This window comes from Cupressus sempervirens, chromosome 9 (assembly GCF_028749045.1).
Source record: "Cupressus sempervirens isolate cs-2001-9-10 chromosome 9, ASM2874904v1, whole genome shotgun sequence".
NCBI classification, from domain to species: Eukaryota; Viridiplantae; Streptophyta; class Pinopsida; order Cupressales; family Cupressaceae; genus Cupressus; species Cupressus sempervirens.
The window spans coordinates 144,518,892-144,541,010 of record NC_143126.1 but is presented as its reverse complement, the minus strand read 5'-3'; the positions used below and the strand labels follow the sequence as shown (position 1 = coordinate 144,541,010).

Genomic DNA, 22,119 nt, shown 5'->3' with positions numbered 1-22,119 from the left:
GTTAGACTTCTTTCAAGAGAACCTGACTTTGATACCAATTGTTGGAAGTCTTATTGGGAAACAAAATACTGAGAGGGGGGTGAATTAGGATCTATAAAACTTTTCACTATTAAAACAATTAACTGTATTCGCTCCTAATCCATCTCATATCTTAGATCTCAAACCATATAATCATAAACTATAATGCTGAAAATAAAATCTTATCAAAGCATAACATTCATGAAAACATAAACACAATACAAAGATTTTGATAACCCAAAAACAATTCAAGGTGAAGGTAAAACTGGGGTGGAGATGAAACTCACAAATCTTTACTGCTGAAACAACAAAATTCACCTATTAGAGCTACAATTTGATCACTTTTGATGATCTACCCTATGAGGGATCTACTATGTTAAAAGCTTTACAAGATTGTTAGGTCTTACCTTGATTAAAGGATTTTACACTTACAATGAAGTAAGGACTCTATTAGGAGATTTAAATAAGATCTGTTAAAACCACTCTATTAAGAGATTCGCCCTAATTTATCTATTAGAATATCTCAGTACTTGATCCTTCAGTTTCCTCTTAAAGTTGTTTACCGATCTCTCTTCAATGTATCAAACAAATTTGATATGTTTTGTTCCATCCTTCACTGCTAGGTTGCTCTATCTGACCTCCTTTCAGACTTAGCCTTCCTTGCTCTATCCTAAGCTTATTCACTCCTTCACGCTCACTTCCACTTTCCACACGCATCATCCATAACCCATCATGATTTAGGGTTAGAACCCTTCTTAAATAGATAATCATAGAAAGTTCTAGATCTTAATAAACGATCCATATTCCATCCTTTTGTCATTTTACCCTTCATAATTTTTTTTTGGTTAATCTTCTTTTCTTGATATTAATGACTTTTGACAAAACACATAATCTACTCAACTGTCTCTACAATCTTTAAATGTCATATAGAAGTCGGCTAAAACGATTTACATAAGTGTTTGTGCCATTACAAACTCATGTCAAAACTAGTTTACTCAGCAAATGAACGTTCTAACGCTCGGTTATAACTAACATTCATGCTGTCACTTGGCTTCTATAAGCTTGGCATATACTGATTCACTCGGCATTTATTAACTTTCCATTGCTCGGTCTCCACTATTTTCTTGGCATGTATGATTGCTCAATCTCTATTGGGGTGCTCGGCAACCTTTGACTTGCTCAACATGTGAAGAAATATAAACAAGTCCTTTTTAGCTTGGCCTTCTTTGGATGGCTTGGTCACAATGATGACTGACCAATGTTGCCTTGGAAATGACTAAGTGTTGGACACTAATAGGTAACTTGGGCTTAGAGATCAACACAATGATGACAGTGCTCTAGTCAACTTCAATTATGAGTCCAAATTTGAATTTTATGAATATATCAAGAAATATTTAAAAATTACATAACTTGGCATTAAATAAATGAATATTAAAGTGAATATTATGTTCACTTTATATTATAATAAGTTATAATAAATATTGGCACATTCCGTAGGAGTATGAGCATAAGTTATTTTTAAATAAACGCAGGGCCAATATAATAATGGTAAATAACACGTTGGTAGTTGATTCCAGGAGGAAGAATAAAATTTATTAATAGATAATAAAATAAAATGAACAAGAAACCCTAACCTAGTCGACTTGCCTTGGGCCCCGTTTGGTTACGAGAATACGAGGGGCAAAATAGGGTTTTGACAGCGAAAACCTAGTTATGCAGCAAAATGGGGGTGTTTGGTTCACCAAATGCAACACCTGATTATCAGTTTTTTCTTCCAACTTTGGAGCAAAATTGGAAGAAGTTTCTTCCAAGAAATAGGTGGAATTCAAAATGAAAACTTGATTATGGATTTTTATGAAGGCATTTTAATCAAACCATCGGGTCCGCAAAATCCATATTAGGGTTTTGGAAGATGATAGAGGCATTTGGGAAGACAAATCCGTGAGCAATTTTCCTCCTACGACTTGGGTTTCTAGTGTTCTTGGGCGAGGTTGGGGTTTTTGTGGACGACGACGAGTTTAGACTTTTGGAGGTTTCTATGGACATCGGCGACTTTGGAGATTTGGGAGTTTCTATAGACACCGGCGAGTTTGGAGTTTTTGGGCCATTGTTCTCCGCTTTGGCTGACGATTGTGGGGTTTTTCCGCTTTCAACAACAACTGTGGGGTTTCTTCTCCCACCAATCTCTGCGCGCACGGTTCTATTCTCCCATCCATCTTTGCATTTTGGGTTTTTTCTTTACATAGATATATCATAGTTTTTTGCCAGTTTACTTAGCAACATAGTCAATATGTGCTCAGCAATGACTTCCAGTATGTGCTCATGTCATCACCTCTAATTATCTGATTACATAGTTTATATCATGGTTCTATTTCTATCTACTATCTGCTTAGCAAAATAGTCAATATTTGTTGTAACAATTTGTTTCGAATCTGTTTAGCAAAATAGACAATATGTGCTCACTAATGAGTTCTAGTATAGTGCTGTAAGAGATCAATGCAATACCATTAATCAAAGCGAATCATGCCAATGAAATGAACAACTAAACTATGGATATATCAAGTATGTATAGATCCATGCAAAACCATTCAACATAGGAAACTCATAAACTGGAATTACTTCAGATGACAATCACGCAAATGCCAATGAAATGAACAACTAAAATATATAACAATTTCTTGCCAGTAATGAGTTCCAGTATAGTGCTATGAGAGATTAATGCAATACCATTAAATAGAGCCAAGTCGTAAAATCTCTATGGATCAACTAGGTATAGATCAATGGCAAACAAGGCTTTTATCTATACATAGTTTATGAGGTCGTAAACTATGTATAGATCAATGCCAATCTTGGCTTTGATCTATACATAGTTCACGCACACAGTTTATGAGGTCATAAACTATGTATAGATCATTGCAATTCTATTAAACATAGCCAAGTCATAAACTATGTATAGATTATTGCAATTGCATTAAACACAGCCTGCTCATAAATGCAATAGAACGTATGTTTAGTATTCTGAAGCAGCATTTTCCAATCTTAAGACATGCAACGTCTTATGATATCATGACAATCCTATATTGTTTTAGCATGTTGCATACTTCACAATTTCATTACGATAGAGGATGGCCTTCCATAGGAAGTAGCTATTGAAGAGGAAGATGATCGTGATGGGATAGAGGTGCCACTACTTGACACATATGGGTTGTCTTGAGAGGATAGAAATGAGTGGGCCCAATTTCGAGAAGATATAGCAAGTAGGATGTGGGAAGATTATAGATCCTGAGAATAAATGATTTATTAGAAGGAAATGTGCTTTATATGATTAAATTGATGTATGCATATATAATGATGGTGTGTAATTTCATTATTCTGATATCAGTCCTTGCTACATTCCAATTAAATAAAAGGAGCATTAACTTTCAATTTCACATCTACTTTATGTACAAAAACTCTTGATCATATCTGCTATACACAATCAAACTTGAAATGTTGATTACATTGTTTTAAATGTAAGAAAGCACAATTATTATACATCTTTGCATTGAGAAAGTACAATAACATGCTTCATAATAGGGCTCACGGCTATTTACCTGCCATTGATATCACTACTTTGTCTTGCTAGTAGTTTTGTCGATGCTGATGTGTTATCATCAATTATTGCAACTTGCACACCAATCCTCTGTAAATGATATTTTGTGCACAAATCTTCCATCCACCACCACACTTACAATTAAATTTATAGTATCTAATGATTTGAAAAAGTTTGAATTGACTTGTACAGCAGGCTGATGATGTGTATCATCTGATAGGAGTAGCTTAAATGTTTCCCAACTATTCCTCCTATCCGCTGCCTCAAAACCACTCAAACTATCACATGTTGTAGTTGAATAATGTTTATCATCTTCAATTAAATGCTTTCAAGTTTATTAAATGTTAGCCTCATTGCATTAGGATGTATTAAAAAATGATATTTAAAGTTTATCGTCTTCAATTTTAAATGAAATGCAGCAAGGAGTACCAAATGATGAAGATCATAAGCCCATTGGTAACAAGAGAACAGCGAATTCACTGAAAATCCTATTTTTATGATGTTACTCCTTGCTGCATTCCATTTAAATTTAAAGAGTAGTAACTTTCTATTTTAATCGTATGATTATTTTAAATTGTAATACATTTACCTATTCAATATGTTAGCCTCGTTCCATTACAATTTATTACAAATTGATATTTAAAGTTTATCACCTTCAAATTTAAATGAAATACAAGGAGTACATAATGGCATATACTAAGCTCATGATGAGCATGGACAGATCTGATCATGTGAACCAGATGTGCTCTCCCATTAGTTTGAGTGATATAGATGGATCCCTCACTAGGAGCAATAAATCTTCTTCTTCAAAGAAGAAAATGTGGACAAAACTGATGGAATGCAAGTTTCTAGACTTGCTCCTCGAACAAGTTCATCTCGGACAAAAAGGTGAAGGTGATTTTAAAAAAGAAATGTGGACTGCCATAGAAAGGGCATTCAATGCAGGGATGAACTTGAATCTATCATGAGATCATTTTAATAATAAGCTGAAAACATGGAAAGTAGGATATAGAGTAATGAAGGACTTGAAAAATACAAGTGGGTTAGCTTGGAATAAAGAAATTCAAACAGTGGATGCCGAGGATTCTGTGTGGGATGAGCTTTTGAAGGGAGGATGATCTTTGTACTCTTTTGATAGAAGAAATTTTCCTTTCTTATTTTAGTAATGAAAAACTAACAACCTAATCCATCTATTAATGCTTACATGTAGAGGAGAGAATTCCAAAATGCAAAAATGTATAAGAGGTCACCTTTCCAATATTTCAATGAGTTGGCTGTAATTGTCGACAATAACATTGCTGAAGGGTTTGCAGCTACAACGCCCCTTGATGCTGAAGAAAGGCACCCTATGAACGATGCATTCCACGTGCATGATGAGGACAATACCGATTGTGGTACACCTCTTGACAGCCAACCAGATTTTGATGACGAGTTATATCATTCCAACCAGTCGAGTGCAAGTGGTAGAGGGACTCCTCCACCATAATCATCAAGGAGGGGAAAGACGAAGAAGACAACTCTGGCTGCATCATTGGATGTGATATGCAAAACTATGAAGGAACTGAAAGATGGCCTCGGTAAGCCTCAGATTGTAAAAGTGAATACATCTTAAGAGGATAATGTTTTGAGTGCCACATATACCGCTCTCAAAGTTGTCCCTGAACTGAGTCGAGCAATTTTCCTAAAAGCACATGATACCTTCATGCTTCAACGTGAAAGAGCCAAAGGGTTCTTGATTGTGGATGAGGCGGAGAGATTGGACTGGATTGCAATGACATTTGGTATGATTTAGCTATTTCAGCTACTAACTGGATTGCAATGACATATGCTGCATGAATGTGTAATGATCCCATCTTTTGGCCTTCACGTTCTCCAAAGTCTAAGTGGAGGATAAGAAGAAATTAAATTAATTTCTTATAAAGTCATTCAATTTAAAGGTGACTTTGTATTTAATTAATTTAATTATTAATTACAAGGGAGTAGCTTCTAGAGTATGTATTAATTATTGGAAGGACGGAAGCCTCTCGATTTAATTAATTATTTCCAGGGAGGAGTTTCTAGGGTATGCATTAATTATTGGAAGGAGGAAGCTTCTAGCCCTTGCAATTAATTAATGTTTTAGTTCCTTCCAGAAGGATGAAGAAAAGGATAAATAGGGCTGAAAGTCTCATTGTTGAGCATGGGATTATTGTATCGGATGATTATACCTTGCATTTGATAACAGCTTGGATGTGTGAATCACACTCTTTTTTGGCAATAGGGGACGTTCATTCTCTGTTGTAACATTCTACACGTCATTCCCTTAGGATTTGGCCTTTGGAATACATCTCTTTGTACTTGATTGCAGCATTTTTATAATTAATATAATTTCAGCAGTTGGTTCAGCTTTTGGGCATTCCTGGGTGCCCATTACAGTGGTATCAGAGCCATAAGTCCTGCCATCCTGTGGAGGTCTTATAGGAAATTTGGAACAGTCGGATAGAGGGAAAAGTGTTTGACGAAATGTCAAAACACTAAAATCAGAAATTAAAAAAACACAGGCTAAGCATTTATGTTTGAGCATGCGACAGGGGCCTTATAATTTCCGCGATACCAGAGCAAGACAAAATAGGATTTCAAACTTGCAAAGCAAACAGTCTAGTACATCCGTGCAGGGGGACATTGAATCCAGCCATACAGACACAGAGGAGATAATTTTTGATCAGGACAACAATATGGGTGATCGCGATGACAGGAATACAGGATTAGGCGGAGGCGGGAATGCCGGTCTAGATCAAGGGGACGTAATGTTCAAACAATTACTGGATACATTAGAGAAGGGGCAACGTATGCAACAGGAGCATAATAGAATGCAACAGGAGCAGAATAGGCGAATGGATATGATGTTGCAGCTTATGGCTAGACAGATGGGCATCAACATTGATGATTTGTATGTTGCTCCAGAGCAGAAGGTAGTCGATTTCTCAGGTGGGATCGAGACACATATAGAGCCAGCCAGCTATGATGTTGGTGATGTGGGCATTTCGGCAGAGTCAATAGAGACATGCGTGCAAAGTCAGGAGACCACATATGAAGCCTTGTCAGGGGATGATGACGTAGCAATAGTGGAATTAGGAGAATGCAAGGGAACTATCATATCAACAACCACTTCTATGTCAGTTGAACCATCCAACGAGGAGTTTGGCAGTAAGCATGCGGTTGTAGATGTGTGCTTTGATGATAGTACACTTGTTATTGCTAATGAGGTGAGCAATATAGTGACAGAGTCATATTATACTATCGATCAACATAGTGTTAATGTTCACTCTTGGGATACTACTATGTTCAACATGGATACAACATTGTCTTATGACAATTTGATGTTTGAGGCTGATCATTCGCCTAAGTGGAGTTGGGCTCAGTTTTCACCATCTACAAAGATTCAGTTTTGTGTTGCAGCAGTTGGGAGGAAGAGGTTTCATAGATCTTCTATGGAGCCGCCTTCTGCTGACATCCAGACTTATACTGCATTAGCACAAGTTTTGGGAGCTAACTTGTAGGACATGTGGTTGGTCTTAATGATATTCATTTGTAGTTTGTATAATATGGATATCACATATTACTTCAATTGGGATCCAGGTGGAGGTTGGAGTTCATTATGTTACTGAATTGCTTGAGGACAAGCAATTTCAAGGAGGGCGGATTTGTAATGATCCCATCTTTTGGCCTTCACGTTCTCCAAAGTCTAATTGGAGGATAAGAAGAAATTAAATTAATTTCTTATAAAGTCATTCAATTTAAAGGTGACTTTGTATTTAATTAATTTAATTATTAATTACAAGGGAATAGCTTCTAGGGTATGTATTAATTATTGGAAGGATGGAAGCCTCTCGATTTAATTAATTATTTCCAAGGAGGAGTTTCTAGGGTATGCATTAATTATTGGAAGGAGGAAACTTCTAACCCATGCAATTAATTAATGTTTTAGTTCCTTCCAGAAGGATGAAGAAAAGGATAAATAGGGCTGAAAGTCTCATTGTTGAGCATGGGATTATTGTATCGGATGATTATACCTTGCATTTGATAACAACTTGGATGTGTGAATCACACTCTTTTTTGGCAATAGGGGACGTTCATTCTCTGTTGTAACATTCTAGACGTCATTCCCTTAGGGTTTGGCCTTTGGAATACATCTCTTTGTACTTGATTGCAGCATTTTTAGAATTAATATAATTTCAGCAGTTGGTTCAGCTTTTGGGCATTCCTGGGTGCCCATTACAGAATGCTTTGTTCAATGGTTTTGCATTGATCTTTGATAGCACTAAACTGGAACTATATTGATCTCACAACACTATATTGGAACTCATTACTGAGCACATTTTGACTATTTAATTGGCATTGGTATGATTGGCATCTGAAGTAATTCACGTTTATGAGTTGCCTCTATTTAATTGTTTTGCATGGATCAGTTTATGAGTTGCCTCTGTTTAATGTTTGGCATTGATCAATACATAGTTTAGTTGTTCATCTCATTGGCATGATTGGCATTGATCACTACATAGTTTTGTTGTTCATTTCATTGGCATGATTAGCAATGATCAATACATAGTTTATTTGTTCATTTTATTGCCATTGGATCTCTCATAACACTGTACTAGAACTCATTGTTGAGCACATTTTGTCTGTTTTTCTAAGAGAACTAGCAAGAAACTGTTACATAGTTCAGTTGTTCATTTCTTTGGCATTGGTATGATTGACATCTGAAGTAATTCCACTTTATGAGTTTCCTATGTTGAATGGTTTTGCATGGATCTATACATACTTGATATATCCATAGTTTAGTTGTTCAAACTATTACAACATATATTGACATTTTTGCTAAGCAAATAGCAAATAGAAATATAACCATGATAAACTATGTATAGGTTAGCTATGTATAAATAAAAGCCATGATTGTCATTGATCTATACATATTTGATCCATACATAGTTTACCAGTTGGCTTTATTTAATGGTATTGCATTGATCTCTCACCCCACTAAAATGGAACTAATTACTGGCAAGAAACTATTACATAGTTTAGTTGTTCATGGCATTGGCATGATCGGCATCTGAAGTAATTCCAGTTAATGAGTTTTCTGTGTTTAATGGTTTTGCATGGATCTATACATACTTGATATATCCATAGTTTAGATGCTCATTTCATTGGCATGATTGGCATTGATCAATACGTAGTTTAGCTGTTGATTTCATTGGCATGGCATGATTGGCATTGATGAATACATAGTTCAGTTGTTCATTTCATTGGCATTGGTATGATTGGCATCTGAAGTAATTCCAGTTTATGAGCTTCCTATGTTGAATGGTTTTGCATGGATCTATACACACTTGATATATCCATAGTTTAGTTGTTCATTACATTGGCATGATTCACTTTGATTAATGGTATTGCATTGATCTCTCATAGCACTATACTGGAACTCATTAGCGAGCACATATTGACTATTTTGCTAAACAGATTCTAAACAAACTGTTACAACATATATTGATTGTTTTGCTAAACAAATTCGAAACAAAGAGTTACAGCATATATTGATTGTTTTGCTAAGCAAATAGCAGATAAAAATAGAACCATGATAAACTATGTATAAGTAAACTATGTATAGATAAAAGCCATTATTGTAATTGATCTACCATGTATACTATATAAATATAGGACAGACATCCATACATAGTTTATGTGTTGGCTGCATTTAATGGTATTGCATTGATCTCTACATAGTTTATGAACTCATAAGTATATTGAATGGTTTTGCATGGATCTATACATACTTGATATATCCATAGTTTAGTTGTTCATTTCATTGGCATGATTCGCTTTGATTAATGGTATTGCATTGATCTCTCACAGCACTATACTAGAACTCATTACTGAGCACATATTGACTATTTTGCTAAACAAACTGTTATAGCATATATTGACTATTTTGCTAAACAGATTCGAGACAAACAATTACAGCATATATTGACTGTTTTGCTAAGCAAATAGCAAATAGAAATAGAACCATGATAAACTGTATAGGTCAACTATGTATAGATAAAAGCCATGATTGCCATTGATCTATACATATTTGATCCATACATAGTTTACCACTTGACTTTATTTAATGGTATTGCATTGATCTCTCACAGCACTATACTGGAACTTATTATTGAGTACATTTTGACTATTTCATTGGCATATGAAGTAATTCTATTTTATGAGTTGCCTTTGGTATGATTGGCATCTGAAGTAATTCTATTTTATGATTGACACTATGATATATACAGGTAATCACATGAGCATATACTGGACCTCATTATTGAGCACATATTGACTATGTAAAGATAAAAGCCATGATGTCATTAATCTATACATAGTTGATTCATACATAGTTTATGAGTTGGCTTTGTTTAATGGTATTGAATTGATCTCTCACAGCACTAAACTAGAACTAATTACTTGATCTATGCATAGTTTACTTGTTCATTTCAATGGCATGATTGGTATTGGTCAATACATAGTTTAGTCATTCATTTCAGTGCCATTGGTGTGATTTTCACCTGAAGTAATTCTAGTTTTTGACTTGGCTCTGTTTAGTGGTATTACATTGATGTATATATGTATACAAACATGTATGTATGTATGTGCGTATGTATGTACACACATGTCTGTATGTATGTGCATATGTATGTACACACATGTATGTACGTATGTATACATACTTGATCTATGCATAGTTTAGTTGTCCATTTCATTGGCATGATTGGCATTGGTCAGTATGCAGTTTAGTTGTTCATTTCATTGGCATTAACACGATTGGCATGTAAAGTAATTCCAGATGGTTAGTTGGCTTTGTTTAATGGTATTGCATTGATCTCTCACAACACTATACTAAAACTCATTACTGAACACATTTTTACTATTTTTCTAAACATACTTGATGTATAAATACCTAATCTATACGTAGTTTATGATCTCATAAACGTTTGGTATAATTGTTCATTGCATTGTTAATTAGAGCTGCAATTGAACCATACATACATGGAATACACGAGTGGCAAATGATGAATGCTCAATTGTAGAACTTGAGAGCATATGCTAATAGAAATGTGATTTGGTAGTTGATTGTACAGTTCATGATTCTGTCCTATGTTATATCTATAGTCCTAATTTGCTTGCATATGTTTTTATTTCTTGTCTTTTTGTCCCTATTTGATTTTCTATGTGTGTTCTCGCTGACAAGATTATCAAAAGTATTGAAGATTTCTAGTAGATGATTGTACAGTTCATGATTCTATCCCATGTTATATGTATATTCCTGATTTGCTTGGATTTTTTTTTGATTTCTTGTCTTTTTTCAGCAATTTGGTTTCCTATGTATGTGCTTCCTGACAAGATTGTCAACGGTATTGACAAAGTGTCTTTCTTTTGTATTTTTTTATTGCTCCTGATTTGTTGATATTGTGAGACCACACATGCTGATAAAAAATGAGCTATCTGATGATTGTTTACTGTGCATGTTTGTAAACAGTCAATATTTCTGATGCTACTCCTTGATGTATTCCATTAAAATATAATTAGGTTTTAATTTTTCAAGCATATTTAGTTCATATATGCAAGATTGACCATCTAATAATACAGACAGTAATAGGAAGATTGAGCAACATGAGAGGGTTGCTCGCCGAATGTGGGGCGCAAGGGTATAAAGCGTGGATTTCCCAGTGTTTTTGTATTTAACGATGTGTTTTAACACCACCATTCAAATCATGGATATTGTTCTTTCTTATCAGTTCATAGATATTATTTTTCTATCTTCTACCTTATGCTACATATGTAACATTGAATTATTGATCACATACCTAATTTAAACATATTTGGATCACATTCGTAATTTGAACATATTTTGACGACATTGTTATTTGAATATTGGTATTTGTTTGATCTATACATAGTTTATATATGTAGGATTGACCATCTAACAATACAGACAGTAATGGGAAGAATGAGCAGCATGAGAGGGTTGCTTGCCGAATGTGGGGCATAATGGTGTAGAGTGTGGATTTCCTAGTGTTCTCATATTTAATGGCTAAGTCACAAGGTTTGAGTTCGAGTTCGACAATTATGAAGTTTGGATGAAGTTCGACAAGGCAAAAAATTGAAAAAAAATTCGACAATAAATTCGTCTTATATAATTTTCCAAAAATATATAAATATATATGATCACAATTCCCAACTATGGGACAATTTATAACTTTGTACAAATGATTGCAAGTATGATCATTTTTTACTTTTCTTTGCTAATAAATAAAATAAAAATAAAAAATAATAATCATTTTATTTATTCTTTACTAACAAAATAAAACTGTGAATATTCAAAATTAAAAATAATAATGTAGTCTAATTATAAATAAATTAGTAATCATAAATATTAAATTAAATATTAATATTTTACTCATTATAATACTTGTGTTTCACTAATAAAATAAGATTAAAAAAATTTACTTCAAATTCCAATTCCAATTCAAAAATGAACAACCAAACGCAAGAAAAAGATATTCACAGTCATATTCCCTTCCAAATTCAATTTCTAAATTGGCAACCAGACGCAAAATATGGATTTGTATATTCATCTTCTATGTCAACCAAACAGTCCAACTATCTTCTTAAAACGCATAACCGGGTTTTCGAAAACTTGGTTATGAGATAACCTGGTTATGAGACAAATTCATCTTCCCCAACCATACAGAGCCTTGGGGAAGAATAAAAGAAGTTTTGAGAACTCATTGTCATTATCCAATTTATTATTTTATCCCAATGTTTTAGTTGGAGTTCTGATTTCCAGGGTTGCAGCAGATCTGTTCTTCAAGAACGAATTCTATTAATGAAAAAAGGTTGGAGGTTCCTCTAGCTTGTCTGCAGGTTGTGAATTCATAGTTACATCAGCTTGGAGAGCGGTTGGCAGTGGATTTATGAGAGTATTGCACTTATTGGATGTTAAACAGAGTTTATTATACAGATCAGGAAGGAAACAGAAATCAATTGTTATTTTATTCACTCCTAGCTGAGCCATACATCTTCCAGAAAAGCTACAAGAGGGGAATTCACAATGCTCAGACTTAGGCGCAAGCAAAGTAATTGTCTAATCCAGATTAGCCTGTGAGGACACATTTTCAAAGCGTTTTATTTAATTTCTCAACCAACCGCATTCCCCAGGAACGTCATACAACCTCCATATTGCTGCACAACCTAATTCAGCAGTTGACATCAGCTTGGGCAAGAAATTTGTAGCAGATCTGTAACATTTTGTGCCAAGAATTATCAATTTCAGTCAGGCCTACTGTGCTCTATGATTCAATTGTGTGGGGTGTAAAAACCCCTGCTGGTCATCAACTAATAAACACCAAAATTTTCTTAACAATTCAGTGTTTGGCATTTCGTCAAACACTTGGCAGGCTCCTCAAATATCATTGAATATATGAATTTTATTTTTAAATTTTGAAACCAAATCAGAGAATACAATTAGTGCTTACAATACCCAATTCAATTTGGTCACAAGGAATTCTCATAGATGAATGCCATTTTTTTGATAATCTTCTTGGAATGACAAGGGTTCCACATTTAACTTCAGAATTCTACGAGTTTTATTGGTCAATGAAAAATGGCTAAGTTTAACAATATGAGCATAAACTGAATTCAATTTTCAATAAAAATGGAACCTGATTATTAATCGCATGAGATAGCTTGGCGACTCCAAATGGACTTTCAGTTTCAACCACACTAGCCTGGAAGAGATGAAATCAGCACAATACCAAATCACAGAGTCTTCAAAATGCCACAGCTGCTTGCTAAACTGTTAGCCGCTCACTCCAAACAGTATTCACTGGGTCTGTGATAAATCGCAGGGCATATACATGAAATTGCAGACCACAGACTTCAGTTGCAGGCCTTCAGATCACAGGTCCAATATAACCACACGCAATCCCTCCAAATGTCTACTCAAATTAAATGCCACCCCCAACAAGATCACTGTCTCAAAATTCATGATTTGCAGATATAAATTTGCACCCACTTTATGCAAATGCAACTGTCCCAATACCAATTACCTCTGTATAAGCTAAATCGCTGTAGGTAGGGAAAATGACCTCTCCAAATGCACAGTAAACAATCTCAGATACGGTCTCTAGTGCCAAAACAAACCTCAGCCAATGAATTACTTCTAATTCGATCAACTACCAATGAGAACACATTCCACCTTAGACAGTGAGAATAATTGGCAAGTTACTTTACAGCAGCAGCAATTTGCAAGCTATCCTTCAAGGCAATTCTCAGAATTCTCAGAAACTTCTCACAGCAGATCCAATATGAACTTTAGCAAATAATCTTCCTTCAAATCACACCACAGAATGAACCTCTCCTTAGATACAGTGAGAACAATAACGAGAATTGATAAAGTACTTAGAACTTGATCCACAATACCTCAGTTGTGGAATCAATGCACAACTTAAAGTCAAACCCTTAATACCTCAACAAGTGATTTGAAAAATCAGAACCTCAGAAAAAGCCACAAAGGCAACAAAAGCAAATAAATTATTCAAACGTGCTTTTCCCAATGAAACGAGCTTGTATTTATAACCTCCAAATTTCCTTTTGTTGCCAAAATGTAACTTCACTCAAGAAGCTTCACCACACAACATTAATTAGAAGCTTCCATTAGATTCTATCACTTGACTTGGCTTAACTAATTAATAAATGACACTTTCCAATGATAACTCAACTCTCAACTTAAGTGAAATTATAAAGTTAAAATTATAACTTTATAATAAGCCATTTAATAATATAATAATTTGGCCACTAAAAATATAACAACTCCCAAAATACTCATCATTTAAATGTGCCATCTGAAGTAGGAGTCATACCTATTATTTCTCCATGTGACCAAATGCACTTTCCAAAAATAGAGAGGGTCCATCTCAATCAACACCAACTTACCACAAATAGTAAGTACACAAAACTAAGCCCAAACAAAGTCTGATCCGAGCCAAACAAAGACCAACCTATAGCTTATTGAGATGTGGAGAAGATAAGACCCTCCCAAGCCAAGCCACTGCCACAATAGACCCTCTATCCACAATAATTAGCTTATGAGGATCACAATAATAGGCTAAACCCTGAAACTCTGATGCAAACAAAATTGGGGACATTACATGAGGTCTATCTTTACTAGATTTTGATTGGGTATATGCTGAAAGGGTTCAAATTCCCCTCGTTTGGCACATTATCCGATGCAAGCAATCCATTTCGCACAATATTATCCTTCAAGAGTTCAAACCGCATCCCTTTGGGCTTGAGACCGCCTTTGATTTGGTTTGGTAACCTCCACCACCTCCATGTTTTTGTGGATTTGTAGGAAGGTCATCACTGATATCCGTAACAAGTTTATTGCTCTTCAAGGCATATTGCTACCTCGCTTTTCCTCCTGGTTGAGCTCGTGGTTGGTATGTTGATACTTCTACCCTTCTAGCCTCAATTTGGAATCAAGATCGACATGGATCACCTTCCCGCTTTCCAATACTCACTTGATGCACCCCTCCATCTTCTCCCACCCCATCAAAGCTAAATCAATACATCAAAGATGGCGTTTATGGGCAATTCATTCACACCACATGGGTCCCCCACAAAGGCTTTTTTCATAAGACTGTCTTCTATGCAAAGCACTTCTTGGAGCTAAAGGATGGACTTAATGTACATCCTTCTTACCTTTCCCTCCATTGGGCTCATTCCCTCATGATCCTGCTTGGTTCCTAGAGGGTGGGTTCACATAGGCTTCATTGCAAGACCGATCACCTTCTAGACATAGAGCAAGGGACTCGTCAACTTTTTAGTATGGAGGAGGTTGAATCTGAGGAGTGCTTCATCTTTTGTTGCCCTCTTTATTATGATATCAAAGGGAGGTTCTACTGCCTCTTCAAGGGCACTCAATCGCTCTACTTTCTTTAAATATGTGGACAAGAGGTGCCTTGCCATGTATCTTCAAGAAGCCCTTACGCTTCGGGATCACACACTCCAACACTGTCACCCTACAACACCTCCGCCTTGTCATCTTATCGCTTCCTTCTTCACAAGGATTCCTTTTAGCTTGCAAAACCAAGCGGTCATTTGACACCGCCCCTTCCTAGCAGCATTTAATCACAAATGAGTTAACCAAATCAATTGTCATAGCAACAAATATTTTACTCAAAGTCTAGACCTATAAAAAATTTTCTTTAATTTTATGTTCACTCCTGAACAGATTTAGCTACACACTTTAGAAACAGCACATCACACTTAACCAGAACAAAACCCTCTTCCATTACACATGGGAATACAAACCACAAGGGGTGTTATGTTTGGCTAACTCTCCTCAAATGAATCAAGCAACCTGGGCTCCATTCCTGGTTTGCGTGAAAGATTGATTGATTAATTTAGATCTGAGCTAATTAGGTCCCAAAGAATGCATAAATGGACATATAAATTGAGAAAACGGACTAATAAACACACATAAGCCTACAGACAAGTACAGAAATGAAATTGGGATACAGAGGTGAGATTGAGATTGAAATTTGAGCCCAAAACAGTTGGACATTGGAGCTAGGAACCTTAGACCAGACAAGTGCCTGGGTGCCAAAAAAGTGTCAATCTGGTATAAAGAGACTCCAAACTGCAAATCCTCCAAGTTTCAAGTCATATGGCACTAGGCACCATAGTCTAGGTATTTTCTCCTAATTTTAGTAATCTCTGTCACAGTTGCCTAAATTGTCTTCTACCCACAAACTAGAACTGAATCTTCTAGCTGAACTGACACTTGCTCCAAATACCTGGCAATGAAAACATCTTATAAATAGAGTTCCAATATCTTTAGCAACCATAAACATTAGGATTCTTCATGTTAGTAGCTGCAGCCCCTGTAGTGAACAAAATTGGAATTTACAGCCAAATATTCAGACATAGTATATCAATTTAATAGTTTAAAATTATTATATCATCTAAAATTTCTTAAGTAGAATAAGGATCTGAAAAATGTTAGAATAATGATTTTAGTATTTTACAATGAGCAATCAAATTTGTAAAGATAGTAAATCAGCAAGATAACAAAATATTATACAGCTTCAATGACATACCTTGTAAATGGGTGTTAGTGGTGCTGCTGGTGTTCTTTGATAACTCTCCAGGGCCTGAATACTACAAAACGGGAAGCAAGACAGTGAAACTCTATTCCTAGAAGAAGTACCTTATATCAAATAATAAAAATTGTTTTTGAATCGTAGGGGTAGAAAATTAAATTAACAAATCTTGAAATAAGAGTAATCCTCAATAAAGAATGATAATAGTAATGTGACAATGGATAACAACTTAAGGGGGATGCTTGGACAACAATAACACAGGAACCACAAACAACAGCAATGGGCTGCACAAATTTTATGCACATCAAGGCTGCATATTTCTTTTGCAATTGCAAGGCTCAAGCTGGTTTAAATGAATTATTTTTCAATAAGTTGCTGAATCGGGAACAGGAACAGGTATGGGTACGTGGGTACGAAACGCTGGTACAGCACAAATTTTTGTAGGGGTTGGGTACATTTTTGGTATGTTCATACAAATATATATGTGTGTGTAAGTATCTATATATGTAGCTTAAAATAGAATTAAGTTTAGAATGTCATATACCTATACGTATGCTAAACAAAACCATTACAAATTTCAAATTTTGGAACATATCATTCTAATTTAAATTCAGGATTTTGTATCAAGAAGATCAGACCAGAATCTGATGGTAGGTAAGTTAAGAGCTAGTTAATAAGCAGTCTAGGCCCTAAAAATATCTAAAAGATCAAACTAGAACACTAGACATTTCAGCATTTAACAATCCAAATCCCATATGCTTACCCACAGGAGATTCATTTCAGAATCAGATTCCGCTACATTACGTTCCCGGAAACACCCAAAAATGTCTCATGATTTAGCAGCTTAGACTTCAAATTAAAAAGCTAACTCAACTTCCAAAAGAAGGAAAGTAGATAATGTTAAGTGACTTTTTAAAATGTGCCTAGAAGTATAACCACTACTGGTCAAGTCATGTTTGTGACTAAACATGTGCAACATATCGTTAATAAAGACATGCAAACAAAAAAATTCCATTCGACTTGCACTTAACTAGAAATTGGACTACATATAAATATCATATAATTTAAAAACTGTGACTTCTTCCAGTTAATTAAAATATATGTGAGAACCCCTGTTGGTTCTAACTCTGACAAACACCAACTTTTTTTACTTTTCATATGTTTGACATTTTGTCAAACACTTTGCATGCAAGCTCTATCTCATTGTCTTTTATTTTCAGATTGTTTTTGCTTGCTTGGAATGGTTTCAAATGAAATTTAAATGTTTGCAAATGATTAAGACATCTCGGCAAAAAACTTGAATGCAAATGCAATCTTTTTTTACTTTTTGAATGCAAACATATGATTTCTACACGTAGAATGTGCACCTACAGCCAAAGGGCATTTTCACAAACATTTGGCTTGCATATTATTGATTTATTATAACCGAGAATGAATAGCTACAGCAAGACATTTCAACAAAAAGTAGTTGTGTAGCCTTATAACTCCTTATTTTGATTGCAAACAAAATACAACAAAACTATTTGCAATATAGAAATCTGAAACTACTAAGCACATCATAGAAAACCTGGTTATAGATCGCAGCTTGTGGTGTTGTATTAACTTGACTAAATCTTAATCTGAAAATTAACATCCACAAACTCCAAAGTAGGAATGAGCCAAAGACATTCACAAATTCTCAAACATGCCCTCTAGAACACTAATGCCAGCTTCAATTGACTCATGTAGCATTCTTTAAATGCTACGTCTGTTTATACTCCAAATGCTGATTTCTAATGGCTGCAATTCGTATTAATTGATGAGTCGCCAACCTCTGCAAACCATCCGATTTATACCCTTGGATTTCAAAACCTTGTATGGCTGCAATCCAATTAAATTCTCTTACGATTAAGCAGAACTGATGACCCTGAAATGAGTCACCCAGTTAGCATATATTAATGTGTCTTACAACACCTCAAATGCTTGTAAAACTCTAAAGAATTCACAATTCTCCGAGTCTGAAATACTAAAACCCTTGTTCCAAATGTCTCTTCACACAACAAAAGCAAACACAAAGTCAGGAATGGATTCATTTTCACCAATGAAGCCTTTTATAATTCTCAATTGAAGATTGACCTTGTAGCTTCAAACTCACACCTTGTATAACTTAAATCATAACTTAGGTTTTGTTTTATTAAATATATTTTCTTTTGTTGCAATTCAAAAACAACATTTAATTATATTCCCCTCCTTTTGCTGCACACCATAAAATATAAACTAAACTTTATTAAACACTAATATCTCCCTTTTAAATAGCACTTTATCACTTATTATAAAGTATGCTTTTAACATTTAAAACTCCCGTTTTAAAAAGGCCCGTGAATGGGTCAGGTGAGGTTGATCTCACTTCTCTTTCTAAGGAATCAATTGTTTGGGAGAAACCTCATGTGGGGTGGTGGTACTGTAATTTTGATGGGGTCTCAAAAGGGAATCCAGGGTCATCAAGTTTGTTATCAAGGATGAGGATGTTGATTTGGTTGGGCTGGGGGGTGGAAGGCTACGAGATGGCACAAATAATGTTACTGAAGCAAAGGCAGCTTGTTGGCAATAAGAACTCCTAAGAAATTAGGAGCAACAAAATTGCATGTAGAAAGTAATCCCTTAATTATTATTAAAGCTATTAATAAAGGATACTTATATGCATGGCACCTTCAGAAGTTCATTGTCAACACGATTCAAAAATTAGCTTCACTAGAACATTTCAGAATTTCACACATTAAAAGACAGGGAAATCATGAAGTGGACAAAATGTCCAATTAGGCCTAAAATTTGCATGTGGGGAAAGTTAGAATTGAAAACTTCCAAGATTTAAACCTATAGGATGATGAGGAAACAATTCCAAATTGATAAATGATTGCTTCGAAGGTGATGAAAAGAGGACAAGCTTTTATGTTGTGAAGTGTACCACACTAAATAGAGGGTGGTCATTATTACACAATTAAAGTACAACCGCCCAACAGCCTAATTTAATTGATTTTTTTAGGAATTCATTCCCACAAGAAAGAGGTTAGTTTGTTGTTACAAAGCATAATAGAGTCTTCATCCTTCAACTTGCAAAAACCAACATAATCATTTAATGTGAAGGCTAAAAAACAATGTTGGAAGCAATTGTTTGAGCTTAGACACAAGCTTCTCAAAGAAGTGGTTGAAGTGTTATTGTGGGAGATGTTCCTTAAGGTGAAAAATCTGCACAGAACGAACATGGACATCTACTCGATGATAATGACATAGGGCCTTCAGCTTGGTGAATCTAAACCCATGGTTAGATTTGTAATGTGAAAGATGCCAAAAGGATCCTTTCACTGAACTTCTGTAAATTTTAATTAAAATAATAGATTTTCCTATGCTTTCCCAGTCCTCTAGAATCACTCCTCAGAGCAAAATCGCAAATAGCAAGCATGAAGATGTAAAAGATAATGAAAGAATGAGCCAACATCTCCTTTTATCTCCCTCTCAAAGCCAATCAAACCCTAAAGGGAGAATAAGCCTTTCCCTTTATTACAAATGGCATCTTAATTAAAAGGCCTTTATGTATAGGAAAAACATCCCTTTTCTCAAATAACATAACTCTAGGTGCCTGAAGGTCTCCAGATGATGAAAATAAGTTATAACAATTCAAGACCTTTCCAACGAGCTATAACACATAGGCCTGCCTAACCAAATGAAGCCAAAATCCCCTTATTACTCCAATTAGCTATATAAATAGCTTGATTTTAATTTATTTAAACACAAACTTAGGAAATATTAAAAATATTTTATTTTATTTGACTGGAAAGCCAAACCAACCAAATAATCAATGAACAGGTCCTGTCACCTGCCTATGACTAATGTCGGGCAATGTGGGCCAACTGGCAATCCCATCCCTAAAAATTAGGGATGCTCTTAGAAACTTGGGAATATACCCTTTCACACTAAAACTGAAACCGCATACTGGTCTTGAGGAGCATCAAATCTAACCACTGCCACAACCTCCTAAATTTTAGGAAAACCCCTAAAATTAAGGAACTGCCCCAAATGGCTCTCAAACTGACTGTAGAACCAACTCTGGTCACTGAGTATCCAATATGAGTCTCTATCCACCACTGCTAGCCTACAAGACTCCAATAATAGGCCAACTCTCATGACTCTACTAGTCAGACTAGAGAGGGGACATGACAGTGCTCCCCTCTTGGAGATGCTTGCCCATAAACAAGTACAACACTGGATGCTGCAAAATGGACTCACCCTCCCAGGTGGCCTCCTCTATGGGTAGACCTCTCTAGCTCACCAAGCACTCCTGAATCACCCTATTACTCAATCATGTCTCCCTAACCTCCAAAATCTCCTCAGGGACCAAAGTCAATTTACCCTCTTCATCCAAAGGAGGTAAATCATGTGATGTTTTAATATGTTGCCCCAATGCCTTCTTCATGCATGACACGTGGAACACATTATGAACCCTACTATCTAGTGGTAACTCGATCTCATAGGCCACCTCTCCAACTCACCTAAGTACTCTATAAGGTCCATAAAAATGAGGCTTCGGCTTTTCATCTCCTCTCCGTTTAAGGGTGCTCTATCTATAAGGCTGTAGACGAAGGAAAATCATGTCACCCACCTCAAATGCTCTCTGTCCTGTGTCGACCAGCATATATCTTCTGTTGATTCTGAGCATGCTGCAAGTTCTCTATGAGAGATCTCATCATATCTTGGTTCTCCTACAACCAATCCTGTGCCAAGGGGAGCTCTGCTATCACTGAAAGCCAAATCAACAAAAGATAATGCCTTGTAGCCATAAAGAACTCTGAAGGGAGTCATGTCAATGGACATGTGGTGCATAGTATTATAACAATATTCGCCCAAATACAGTCAATGCACCTATGCATTCTACTGCCTTGACAAAGTTGCGTAGATACCCCTCCACCCACTTATTAACTACCTTAGTCTGTCCATCCGTCTGAGGATGGTAACTAGTGTTGGGGGTCAACTCTGTGCCTGAAAAGTTCTTGCCAGAAGGAACTCATGAACCTGTTGTCCATGTCACTCATTATGGTCTTGGGGAGACTATAGAGTTTAAATATCTCTCTAAAAAACAACTCAGCTACCTGTGAAGCTGTGAAGTCCGCTACAATAGGAAAGAAGTGGGCATACTTAGTCAATCTACCACAACATAAATACAGTCCTTCCCTTGAACTTGAGGAAGACCTATAATGAAGTCCATAGATATCCCTATCCACTTCTGCTCCAGTATAAGCAGAGGCTGCAACAATCCAGCCAGAAAACTATGCTTTGACTTGTTCTGCTAACAAG

General features: G+C 35.6%; 1 protein-coding gene across 5 annotated transcripts in view; it reads right to left on the bottom strand.

Moving 5' to 3' along the window:
* The window catches only part of CW7, a 231,616-nt gene that overhangs the window by 94,283 nt on the left and 115,214 nt on the right, over nucleotides 1–22,119 (bottom strand). For all 5 annotated transcript variants that reach the window (XM_089799335.1, XM_089799334.1, XM_089799336.1 and 2 more), the window contains one exon: nucleotides 16,789–16,849. In XM_089799335.1, coding sequence (XP_089655461.1) covers nucleotides 16,789–16,849 — 61 coding nt within the window. The remainder of the gene's footprint in view (nucleotides 1–16,788; nucleotides 16,850–22,119) is intronic.